We start from the raw sequence: 13727 nt of genomic DNA, 5'->3' as shown, positions 1-13727 counted from the left end.
CTGAGAAAATCGAATTTCCTGGGCAACTGAGTATCTGCACTGGTGTATTCTCCATCACCACATTGACTTCCTCTTATAATCGACTGTTGGAGCACTAACAACAAATATTAAAACTTAATCAATGGCTAAGATCATCTCTAGATCGTTCTGTGCGAGTTTCTAGATGATTCTCACCTTATCTCAATTAATACTGATTAATTAACCATATTCCCTAAGTTTAAACTTAGGAATATTTAAAAATCGTTTAATAATCTAATTGAGACACTTCTGGGTGGAATTTCTAGAAACGATTTATGGGTTTGGATATCTCATGTATTCTAGCCTCTCCACCAAATTTCATGGCTAGAACACATCTGATGCTACAAAAACTACCAATCCTTCTTAACGAGGAATGTGTTCTAGTGCTACTGCACACCCTGTCTCTGCATCCCCTGTCACACTGCTGATGTCTGACCATACTACCCACCAACCACTGCACAACTTTGATATACATTGCATTTGTGCTGCTGTTGACACTACCATACTGCTGCCAACACTGCATCTGCACTACAACTCCTTCTCATTTGTTGCTGTAACAACTGCAACCGAAAAGCATCCAGAACAGCCTGTTACTGCTACTGAAACAGGTTCTCCACCATACCCATCTGTTCTCTAAAATAGACGAACTTAGCTCTCCTTAGAGCTTTCATGAGTATATCTGCAACTTGCTCTTCTGTGGGAACATATTGTAGCTGGATTGCTGCACGTTGTACACAATCTATGATGAAGTGACATCGAATATCGATGTGCTTTGACCTGTCATGAAACACTGGATTTTCAGAGAGCTTTATGCAACTCTGATTATCACAATAGACATTGGTCACCTCCATCCTCTGCCCAAACAAGTTTACTAGCAGCTTCCAAAGCCATATAGCTTCGCAAGTGGATATGTTGGCTTCCATATACTCTGCTTCTGCAGAGATCAGAGCTACTGACTTCTGCTTCCTGCTACACCAAGACACTGTCCCTGATCCAACACTAAAGCAGTACTCGGAGGTACTTTTCCTGTCCACTAAACTGCTTGCCCAATCTGCATCTGTGTACCCACAAAGTCTGACGTCATCCCCTCGAGTATATTTCAACCCATACTCAACTGTGCCGCAAATATACCTCAAAATATGCCTCACTGCTGCCTAATGTACCCTCTTCGGTTTTACCATGAACTGATTGAGGGTATTGATTGTGAAGCCAATATCTGGTCTAGTGTTGACCAAATACATGAGAGATCCAATGAGTTGTCTATACAAAGTGGGGTCGACATCCTTGTCATTTGATGCATCTATCTTCTTCCAGTTGCTAATCATGGCCGTAGACATGGGTTTGCAATCCTGTATTCTAAACATATTCAGAATATCTGTAGTGTATCTTCCTTGCCCAAGGAAGATCTCCCCATCCTTCTGCCACATTTCCAATCCTAGGAAATAGTGCATCAACCCCAAATCCTTCATGTCAAATTCTGCTGCCAGGTTCCTATTGCAGTCCTCGATGAGCCCTGATGATCCTGTCAAAAAGAGCATCCACATACACAACTAGAATGAGTGGCTCACCCTCTACCATCAAATAGTAAAGGTTGGGATCTACGTCACTCTTGACGAATCCCATTTGCTGCAAGTAGCTATCAATTCTACCATACCATGCCCTGGGAGCCTGCTTGAGTCCGTATAGAGCTTTCTTCAATCTGCACACATGAGTGTGCCTCTCATGAGTCTCAAAGCCCTCTAGTTGTTCTATGTACACTTCTTCCTCTATCACCTCGTTCAAGAAGGTTGTCTTGATGTCCATCTGGTGAATCTTCCATCCCATTTGAGCTACTACAGATATAACTAACCGGATAGAAGTGTATTTGGCAACTGGGGCGAAGGTCTCCTCATAATCTATCCCTTCTTTTTGTGCATACCCCTTTGCATGAACCTAGCCTTGTACTTTTCCACACTATTGTCTGCCACATATTTGATCTTATAGATCCATTTAGAACCTACAACTGATCTGTCTTCTGACCTTGGCACTACCTCCCAAACATCATTCGTCATGATAGAGCTATACTCTTATACCATGGCATCTACCCACACCTGATGTTATTCGACCTCCTGAAAAATGGAAGGTTCTGCAACCTGAGCCACCAATGATTGGTACCTGTCAGGCTATCTACGTTGTCTTTTGCTCGTCCTAGGAGTTCCAATAAACTCCTTTGCATCTCTCAATGTCTGACGAACCTCTCTGCTAGCTTGACCACTAGTCGTGGGAGGTTCTGCCAGCTCCTCCTCATCCTGTCTCTGCTGCTCCATCTGCTGAGAACTCCCCAGATTTTCCGCACTTGAGGAAATAATGGTGCTAGTCACAGTACTTGATCCTTGTGACTGTCCTCCAGCCTGTCCCATTGGCTGCCCCTGCTGTTGGACCAAAGGAGCTTTTGTTGACTGATTATGATCACCTACAGGCATCTCACGAGATCTCTTGAAAGATCAGTTCTCCATGAACTTCATGTCTCACCTTACTACTAAATTCCTATTGCTAGGAATGTTGATTTTGTATGCCTTTGAGGTTTCATTGTACCCAACAAAGAATCCCTTCTCTGCAGTCTGATCTATTTTGGTCCATTTATCATCTGGCATGTGGCAATAACCAATGCTGCCAAAAATTCTGAAGTGGCTAACTTCTGGCTTCTTCCTTGTGAAGACTCCTTTTGGTGTTTTCTTTCACAATGCTCTATGAGGAGTCCTATTCTGAATATATATTGTCGTGTTACTTGCTTCTGCCCATAGAAATCTTGGTAGATCTTGGTCATATAACATAGCCTTTGCAGCTCCAACGATGGTTCTGTTTTTCCGCTCAACTACACCATTCTGCGGTGGATAATATGGAACTTTCCATTCTCTCTTGATGCCTTCCTTTGCACAAAAATCTGTGAAGTTCTTATCAATATATTCTCCACCATTATCTGAGTGAAGCACCTTAATCTTCTTCCTTGACACATTCTCCACGAGAGCTTTAAAATCTCTGAAACAATCAAAGACCTCATCCTTGGTCTTCAAGAAGTAGATCCAGGTTTTCCTGGAATGGTCATCAATAAAGGTGACGAAATATTCAACACCACTGAGAACTCTAGTGGACATCGACCCACAAATATTTGAGTGTATGAGTCCTAACACACCAACTTTGTTGTCACTTCTTGGAAATGCTTCCTTAGCATACTTCCTAAGTACGCATCCTCTGCACACATCATCGTGTTTCGTGCCAAGTTCTGGAACCCCTGTTACCGTTTCTCTGAGCATCTTAAGTGCTCCATGGTGTAGATGTCCCATTCTCCTGTGCCATAACTCATTCAACTCCTTCCCACTGCTATTGTCATTGCCTATTAGTGCCATTGGTGATCTGAACTTAAACATGAACGCAACAAATTACAGATATAACCATAAATACAGAGATGCAGCAGAATTAACACTTCATTTCATTAATATCAAATACTGAAATATGCTTACAAACATAATGGAAATAAACTAGCTCAGACGATGGTAGCTTATCTCTGAGAAGAGATGTGGCGACTACATGCCTTTGAACTATGTTACAATGAGGCTTAAGGGCCTATTTATTATTGAACAACAAGGGAAAACCCTAACCCCGGGAGATCGAACGCCAAGAGTTTGTGGGCCCCGTTGGGGTTAGTTGGGCAACCAACTTCCCGGAGTTGTAACTTGGTCATATTATCCCCGTTTGGTGTGTACAATGCCTTGTTGGAAATATCTCTCTGAGTACTACGAGATTTGTGGTAGACCTCTACATTTGGCTATGAGCTTGCTGTGGACCTCAAAAAAATGCCATTTGGGGGGTCAAAACTGCTCCGGAAGTTTAGGACTCGAAAAACTGCTAAAAATAGTAAATGCTGCAATAAACAAGGAAATAGATGAAACCGATTGGAGGTCTAGGTGGAATAGGCGGGTGGCCACCAATATCCACCTGGATCAGTCCTCCCTCCTTAGGAAGCAATGGTCTCCATTGCGTGCAAAGCCTCCATGAGGTGAGGAAATTTTTGTTGAACCTGGTCCCTAGTGAACCACTTGCCCTGGTGAAGGAGTTGGCCTGCTTTGACAACTTGATATAGCTAGATCCTCTGTTGGCGAGTGTTCTTGATTTGCATGTCCATGTTCAGATCAATTGTGGCTCGTTCCATGCAGTCTGGGTTTAGCTCTGTTGGTGTGAGTTATTTTGCAATGTCGGATGTGTCCAACAATGGTGGAAAGTATGGCCGAAGGCGGTCTACGTTGAACATTAGGTGTAGACTAAGGAATGGTGGAATGTTGAGCTCGAAGGCATTTTCCCCTACAACCTTGGTGACGGTGTATGGCCCATATCGGAGCGGGCGAAGCTTGCGGTGGGGTCCAGCGAGGCTCTCCTTTTGCAAATGCAACCAAACTTTGTCGCCCATCGGGAACTTGTGCTGCACCCAATGCTGATCATGGTGCTGCTTGTACTTAGCATTGGCTCTGTCCACTATATCATGGACCTGTTGGTGGATGTGTTGTAGTCGGTTGGCCCAGCCACTTCACGACCTCCGCTGAAATGAGGTTCTTTTGGCTCCCGCTATGGACAATGAACTGCAACGGAGAACCCTTCACCCACATCTGTGAGTGGAAGAGGCGTTCCCCCTCCTCTGGATCTTCAGGCTCATTCTTTTGAATCTTGGTGGTGGCCACGGTGGCACTGGGCTTCGCGCCAATGATCCGCTTCCCTTTGTCATTCCCCTATTAGGTTCTGACTCAGCGTTAGAACATGCATCTGATTCAGAAGCCTTCAGCTTGGCCACCAGTGACTGCTTGGCCCGACACTCACTTGTGTTGTGAGTGGAGCTCTTATGGAACTCACGCTATTTTCCCGTGTCCTTTGTCTTCGTGGTGTTGTTCTTCGCTTGCGGCTTTGTTGGCTGGTCCTGGGTTTCCCCGCCTTGGCTTTGTTCTTTGCTCTGCAGTTTGGGGGCGCCTTTCCCTTGCTTTGGATTCGCAGATCCAAAGTCTCGCTTCTTCTGTTTAAACTTCTGCTCAATATTGACAGCGTATCGGTACGCCGTGCCGAGCGAGGAGATGTCCAGGAACTCCATCTCATCCTAGATGTACCTGTGTAGACAGTCACGGTACTTGAGTACCAAATGTCGCTCAGAATCCTTGATACCCAACTTCATGCGAAGGGTATGAAAAACATTGGTAAACTCCGGCACGTCTTGGTCCCTTCCTTGCTGCAGCGTGGTCCACTTTATGTATTTATCCACATAGCTCTCGACAGGGTAATACTGCTTCTTGATGGCGTCCCGGAACGAATTTCAGGTGGGTGCGGCTAAAAATAGTGAGGGTGTACTTTCATCCTTCTTCTCACGGTGGGTTTCCCACCAGTCCTTGACGTGGGGGGCGACTTTGAGAAGTGCAAAAGTAATCTTTTCTCGACTGGAAAAATCATGAACAAAAAAATATCCTTCTAGCAGATTTAACCCTTTATTTATGACCTTTGCATCTATTTGACCTTCAAATATGGGGATGTCAAAGTTCACTTGTACCTTAAAGGATGTGGCACTTCCAGAGTGGCTGCTAGAAGGAAATACATCGCCTTTGGGTAGTTGCTGAAGGATCTGGGCAAAGTTGTCCATCATCGCGTTCCTCTGTCGCTCGAGGGATTCTTCGAGCAAGATTTTGAAAGGATCTCCTGCCCCCTCGTCTTTCTTCTCTTCTGCCATGGGAGGCCGTCGGGGTTTGCGAGGCTGGTCTTGCAAAGGTTTGAATAGTTCGAGCCCTAACTCCTTATATCCCGACCTCGTTGGGGACATGCAAAGAAAAATAGAGAAATAGCAGACCGCTCTGATACCACTGATCCAAACTTAAACAAGAATGCAACAAATTACAGATATAACCATAAATACAGAGATGTAGTAGAAATAACACTTCATTTCATTAATATCAAATATTGAAATATGCTTACAAATAGAATGGAAATAAACTAGCTCGAGCGATGGTAGCTTATCTGTGAGAAGAGATGTGGTGGCTACATGCCTCCAAACTGTGTTACAATTAGGCTTAAGGGCTTATTTATTATTGAACAACAAGAGAAAACCCTAAGCAACCAAAACCCTAACCACAGGAGATGGAACACCAAGAGTTTGTGGGCCCTGTTGGGGTTAGTTGGGTTGCCAACTTCCCGGGGCCATAACTTGGTCATATTATCTCCGTTTGGCGCATACGATACCTTGCTGGAAAGATCTCTCCGAGTACTATAGGATTTGCGGCAGGCCCCTGCCTATGGCTACGGGCTTGTTGCGGACCTCAAAAAAATGTCGTTTAGGGGGTCAAAACTGCTTCGAAAGTTCAGGACCCGAAAAACTACTAAAAATAATAAATGCTGCAATAAACAAGGAAATAGATGGAAATCGACTGGAGGTCTAGGTGGAATAGGCGGGTGGCCACCAATATCCACCTGGATCAATTGGAGAATCGATTTGTAATTGGTACAATCTATTACTTCGAACTCCAATTTGTCTTAGCTTTTTCCAGTTGAGGTGTTTGACATAGACTTTCTTCCCTACGAAGTGAATATCATACCCCTTATCCTATAATTGGTATACTGAAATCAGGTTCATACCCAATCCTGGCACATGCAATACATTTGTAGTGTTAGTGCTTGCTCTTGACTCCCTCTGAAAATATATTGTACCTCTCCCTACTGGAGTACATTTCGTTCCATTTCCCATAGTAATCTGGAAGTTCATCTGCTCCTCTTTGTAGCTAGAGAAATATTCACTAACTCCTGTCATGTGAGTTGATGCTCCACTGCCTATATACCAGATTCCCTGTGAAGCTGACCTTGCTAAGCAAGCAAATTCATCCTCCAATCTGGAAGACAAATTTGAAGTCTCCTGAATGTTACTTCTATCCATGGCTATGCAGAAGAATTTATAGTGTTATTCCTCTTTTCCCCCCTGACGCTATCACTGCTCTAGCGTACTGCTGCAAAAACCCTCTGCGTCCAACTAGAGATCTGCTCAACAAGAAAATCTGAGCTGCTCCCTCTGCCTCTGGAATCACTTGGTCTGGAAGAATCATATTTTCCTGCCCCTCTCTCAGAAAAATCGGTCTTGCTTAGGCAATTTGGCCTCCTGGAAAAAATATTGCGTTGCCCCTTGGGAATTTTGACCTGCTGCCCACACTGGCAGCTAAATTTATTCATTTCACTTTTGAGCTCTTCGCTGATCAATTGTGCTCTGATACCATGTGAAATTTTATCTATTGCAGCCACTGGAAATTATTCTTCTAACTGAAAATTTAATTATGCAGTTTATTTGCTACGACAAACAATGAATAAAATCACAACTGCAATTTTCACCATAAAAATACCGCAGAAAATAAAATACTGGAAATTGAGAAATTCTAGCACACATATAAGAATTTTGACACAGTTAATTTTGGACAATTGTCCTTGGAAAAACCCAACTTGGTAAAACTAGTGCAACAGATGAGGGTTTTATTATTAATCTTCAACATCAATTTTGAGTATAATAATTTAGATGCCCAACTATTAATTTAATCTTAGGAAAATACTAGCAAAATTATCGAGAGAATTTTATCTCACCCCACAGCTATTTTCTGCCTCTGAAATTGCCTCCCTAGCTTCTGCGCTGAGCTCCTTGCGTCACCCTCTGCGCAAAGCTTACGCTGGCCCTCTACAAATTTCAACCTTCCTTCTTTTGCCTCTTTTGGCGACTAAAAATCTTCCTCCTGGAATGTTGTTGCCCTCCTCTTCCACCCACTACTCACCCCCTGGCTCTATCTTCTTTGCTGAGCTGTTGCTATTGAGAAAATTGAATTGCCTGGGTAACTGGGTATCTACACTGGTGTATTCTCCATCACCACATTGACTTCCTCTTATAATCCACTGTTGGAGCACCAACAACCAAGATTAAAACTAAATCAATGGCTAGGATCATCTCTGTATCAATCTGTGTGAGTTTTTAGATGATTCTCACCTTACCTCAATTAATACTGATTAATTAACCATATTCGCTAAGTTTAAACTTAGGGAATATTTAAAAATTGATTAGTAATCTAATTGAGACACTTCTAGGTGGAATTTCCAGAAACAATTTATGGGTTTTGGAGATTTCATGTATTTTAGCCTCTCCACCAAATTTCATGGCTAGAACACATTCGATGTTACAAAAACTAACATTCATCTCTTTTAGCCGACAGCGAGCAGCGCTTGAGAGCCACTTTGTAGCTGATGTGACGTGCCATTCATATTTTCGATACCTGCATCAGTAATACGTTTCCTCGCCTATTTGTCAAGAGCGCATGTTGGAAAGCGGGCTTCTGATCAAAAGGTACTTCCGCATTTTGCATCCAAGGAGCGCTCCCGCTCGAAATTTGAGTAAAATCACAAGGAGATAAGTTGGCGATACGAGTTGAAAAAGTTGTTTTTTTATTTTTTTACCTTTTTACTCCAATGGTGAATCATTCCCCATGGTTGACATCATCATATTGAATCTTATTGGCTCTTATAAAGTTTATTTTTGTTGTACATTTTGGTTTTGAGGCCCATTTTTTACCTCAAAATTTCTCTAATGTTGGGACCCACACATCCTTATATTTGGGTAGGGGCTTGGAAATGTACCTTGGGAGGTTGATGTAGCGAAATTAAAACAAAAGAGCATAAGATGGCCACAAGAAAAAAAAAAAATCAAAATGCAAAAGATGGTTGGGACATACAAATTAGCACATGGGCAAAAGCCAAGCATGAGCTCCACCTCTATAATATGGTCGTCACCCGGTTCCTAAGCTAATGTTGCCCTATCTCATAAAAGACAAGGAACCCTTGCATGTCCCAACCCTTGATGACTGGTTTTTCTTCTCTCTTTCTAGCTAGGAAATCAATATCATTATATATGTCATTACGCCATCTCGCCGAGGTGCACATCTCATGAAATGCCCCATCCTAAAGGGGGTAATAACTGTTATACATCATACAAAGCAAGCTCTTGTTCCTCGATCTACGAGCAGTAATACAAGGAAAAATCAAGAAAAATTAGAAGGCAATATAGAGGGGTGGAAAAACAAAGGCCGAGGTAACTCATGAATCCACGATTTCTCCCTCCTCACATCTATACACCTAGGATGAGGTATTCCACCATAGACAGTCCCTTTGACGATGGCACTTAGCCATGAAGTCTTTTCCCCTCTGTTTTGTCATTATTCAGATGGCACCTATCGATTAAAGGGTGGAACAAGGACATGTCACTTCCTTTTGGGGGTTGGGAACACCTAATAGGGTCGTATATTAACAACTCCTACCTAGGGAGGTTACAGCATCACATGACCAAGGCCCCAATTTTGGAAGAGAAGCACATATGAAGTGCTATTTTCCCCATTTCTTTCAACCTTGGTTCACTTAGATGCAATAATGGTTACTGTACCCGAGGACGAAAGTTGTAGCATTGGATATTATGTGTAATTGGCAGGTGGTTCCATTTATTGGTCTGGGCAACTTAGGGTGATGAGGTGTCCAAGAAGGTGTAGATTCCTGTGAAGTCCATGATTTGAGGGTTGGCCCTCGAATTCACCTCATTTCCTCCTATGGGTCCCCAAGATCCAGATAGGTGTCACAAAGTGGTCTCCATGGGTATCCAACTCCTAAAATTGGCCTCCTCTCCTTCAACAATATGGTTTCCTCTGGTGCAACAAGCCCTCCCTAGCCTCTCAGTGTGAGACCATCCTCATCCGTGCTCTAAATCAGCTGTTGCCCATCAATTTGTGTCAAGGCCAACTTGGGGGCATGTTGGGTCGAGCTGTGTCATCCTGAAGAATTCTAAAATTTGGATTAAAGTCAACCAATGTCCTAGGTGTTAGAGGTGCTCTGGGACATGTCTCATCTAATACTACTCTGCTAGGAGGCTCTAGACTAGGTGAAAGAGTTGCCAAGTGACAATGAGCAACCTTCGTAGGTTCCCATTTGGTTGCATTTTGTTAATAGGATTTGTAACATTTGAAATACAGGTTTGGAAGGTAACAAAAAGTATGTGTGGAAGGTCACTCAAAATTCCATTTACATGCAGGGCCTGTAGTGTCCAGATAATGACATCACACTAAGTGATTAGATTTCCAAGGAGATTACTAGGAGTTTTCCAGAGCTTATACTAAATGCCCTAGATAGGATTAGCAATGCAATTTAGTCATGGTCTCTTGAATCTTTGCAACTCACTTCAGCCTTGTTTACAATATAGTTGTCCATTAGTTAAACATATTTATTATTATCCCCTTTTTACGATGAAATTTAGTTGGTTTTCTTGTCATTTATCATATTCAAACTCTTTAAATTGAGAAATCATGATTTACGTTAGTCCCAAATACCCCTCTTGGATTTAGCTTGGGACTTGTATGAAATGCCCTTTGTAAAAGGCACTAGAGTTCTAGGATGTTGTCTCAAAGACGTTATATGTGAGACAACTCATTCTTGGGACACAAATTAGGCAGCGCATAGGAAGTATTTCCCTTTCTCAATTTCATTTTCTAGGAAGTTCAAATCAAAACATTGCATTCATTTGATCAAAGAATTGGTTGGGTATTGGATATACTTAAGCACCAAGTCTTGTGTGGTTTTGGAGGGACACCAATTCAATGTTTTGTCTTTGCAATAGGTTAATGTATTTAGTATTTTAAACGTTTCTTAAAGTCATTTAGTAGGTTGTTTGTGGTTGTTATGGCATACTAGCTATTGAAGAAAAAAGTCTTGTTGAATTACTGTATAGTGGCATGTGTAAAAAAAGGCCAGTTGTAGTGAGCATCTAATTTTTGGGATCACTATTGGAGTATATCTGTAAATTTGGGAGTAAGAGAAAAGCATGGAGAAAAATTATTTCTAATTTAGATAGCAAGTAGCAATGTGCTTGGAGGGTCTTCTGCTTGGAGCAAGAGCTTTCCCATTATGTGTCTGAGTTTTGATTCATCAACTACACTAGTTTAACTTGATGCAAATGAAAGATAAAAATTTAAAGAATAATGAATTTTTTCTCTATGTATTCATGATGTTTCCATGGTTCGTAGATATATCCAGTCATCTTTGATCATAACAATATTGCTTCTAAATTTATCTTTTGCTCTTAAATTTTTATCATGTTATGAAATGCAGGCTAATGCAGGACTTTTGGCTTCAGGACTTATGGGTCTTTATATTGTGTTCCTTTGTTGGTCTGCTATTAGAAGGTATTCAAGCTCCTCTTTCATGTTCTTTTGTATCATTCCCTTTTTTTTTCTTGCAAGTCCTTGATAATTTATCTCCGAGTTTTGTTTTTCATAAAGAATTGTCAATGAAAAAATTTCCTTCCTAAAAGAAATATTTCTTGTGGAAGGAATCTATTCTGTTTATCAAATTGAGGCAATATTTGTATTTGGAATATTCTTCACATTTCATGTTTTATTGTGTTAGCAGTGAACCTACAATGGACAACTGCAATGTGAGGAAACAACCAGCAGGGAAGGGAGATTGGATAACTATTGTTGTAAGCATTTGAAATGTCTATGTTAAAAAATGTGTGCTGATTTGTCATTATTTTTTATTTGCAGTTTTTCTTATTACTATTTTATTGATATTTTATCACTATCATAGTACTACCTTTAATAAATGACCACTTATTAGGCTATATGCATGTTGATCTCTTCCTCCCATTGGAGACACAACCATGTTCTATCTAGTGTTTCAAAACTAGCCATATCAGTTTTAAAGGGTATGGGCGTCGAATCAGCCTTTGAACTAGGTGGCATGCCAGCTACCACCTGAACAGGTGACTGCAGCTGTGCATGCATGAAATGAAGAGAAGAGTGAAATTAAGGAAAAAAAAATTGAGAAAAGGCCCACACCCCAAATCTTAATTTACTTGGTGCCATTTTGTTTTATACGGCCTTACATGCTATGTGTATTATAGATGAGCAAAAATTTCATTTTTGGTGTCTAATGGTTTGGATTTGCATTGATGTACAGGATATATATTTTTTATTCAAATTTTCATATTTTATATACTTTTTAGTAAGCCAATTCCTTGGTTAGTTCTAATGTGTTTCTATTATTGGCATTAGAGAAATTTTGAGGTAAAAAATGGGCCCCAAAATAAAAATGTACAACAAAAATCAACTTTATAATAACCAATAGGATTTAATATGATGATGTCAACTATGGGTGATGATTAACCATTTTTGGAGTAAAAAGATAAAAATATAAAAAAACTACTTTTTCAACTCGTATTTTCAATTTATCTCCTTATGATTTTACTCAGATTTCAAGCGGGAATACTCGTTAAATACGGAATTTAATTTTACATCAAAAGAGTACCCATGTTGCATACTTTCGATGGACCCTACTACACGAAAAGTGTGAAATACATGAAAACACGTGATTGCAATCGCAATTTTCATGTATTTCACATTTTTTGTGTAGTAGGGTCCATCGAAGGTATGCAACATGGATATTCCTTGGATGCAAAATTAAATTCCACATCCAATGAGTGTTGCAATCACATTTTTTCATGTATTTCATATTTTGCGTGTAGTAAGGTCCATCGAAAGTATGCAACATGGGTACAAGCTCTTCAGGGTAAACATGAGTTGAGGGCTACTATGACATGACCCGACCTCCAAGTTCCAGTGATGGAAGTGGGGCCTACAAACCAACAACTTATTAGCATTCCCTAGGGACTGCAGATCACTCAGGGGATTGAGAACCACCCTAGGTGATTAATCTCTGAGTTGGAAAACTTTTTCATTGAATTAACACCCCAACCACACCCTTGACACTTTGTGCATGTGGTTATGAGGCTCCAACCGCACCCATAAGCCTGCCTGCATGCAGTTATGACCAAAAATCCCCTGTTCTGTGCATGCGGTCACGAGATCTATGCCACTTTTTCAGGCAAGCCTCTAGACCACTGCCCATAACTTCCTGTAAGTTTCCAGAAACATAAATAAGGTGATAACAAGGCTAACCATTCAAAACTTGAACAAGATCTTGACCAGAACATGCCTAGTACATGATAGACATTTCGTCAAACATATGGTAAACATGAAAGCTATAGGTCATGAATGCATATTTGATCATAAACTTCTGAACTTCATTTGAAAATCACCAAGAAGGCTCAATTCCCTCTCAAGCTAGCTGCAACAACACTTGTTAGCCCATGCATTCATCAACCATTCAATAAACTATCAAATCATGAACAAGAGCCATAGTTAGAGCACATCATAGAACCATGCTTATAACTAGCATATAACCAGAATAGAAACCATGACAAATCAACCATAAAATCCACATAATAACAAGTACATGTGCTCATTAATTACATTAGAATAATAACTCATATTAACTTATGCAAAAGCCAACCAAGTCAGGGACTTCCACGTACCACCCGACCATAGATTGGGCTGAACCAAATCTTTCTTTCAGCCAATCACCCCTGTGTTGTATTCCAAGTATAAATGTGGGATCTCATGGGATAAGCCAAGATATATTCAACCAGGGACTCCAGAGGTTAAACCACCTCCACCCTCAAGCTACCGTGATCTCACCTAAACTAGCCCCGAGATCACAAAACCAAATCAAGCTTGGATGCCTCAAAATTTCTTCACCATACCTTGAGGAATTTTTTATCTCCACCTAGCTGTCAAGGGCTCCCC

General features: G+C 41.1%; 1 protein-coding gene across 4 annotated transcripts in view; it reads left to right on the top strand.

The window, feature by feature from the left end:
• Positions 1-13727, top strand: part of LOC149190942 (uncharacterized) — a 212133-nt gene that overhangs the window by 144438 nt on the left and 53968 nt on the right. For 3 of the 4 annotated variants that reach the window (XM_089412309.1, XM_089412310.1, XM_089412307.1), the window contains exons 8-9: positions 11194-11267; positions 11491-11563. In XM_089412309.1, coding sequence (XP_089268435.1) covers positions 11194-11267; positions 11491-11563 — 147 coding nt within the window. The remainder of the gene's footprint in view (positions 1-11193; positions 11268-11490; positions 11564-13727) is intronic. The other variant, XM_089412308.1, reaches the window with a different exon arrangement.

The sequence above is a fragment of the Pinus tabuliformis genome, chromosome 3_1 (assembly GCF_031772625.1).
Source record: "Pinus tabuliformis cultivar Carrire ecotype Pingquan chromosome 3_1, CPIR1, whole genome shotgun sequence".
Lineage (NCBI taxonomy): Eukaryota > Viridiplantae > Streptophyta > Pinopsida > Pinales > Pinaceae > Pinus > Pinus tabuliformis.
This window is presented reverse-complemented; position numbering and strand designations above follow the sequence as displayed.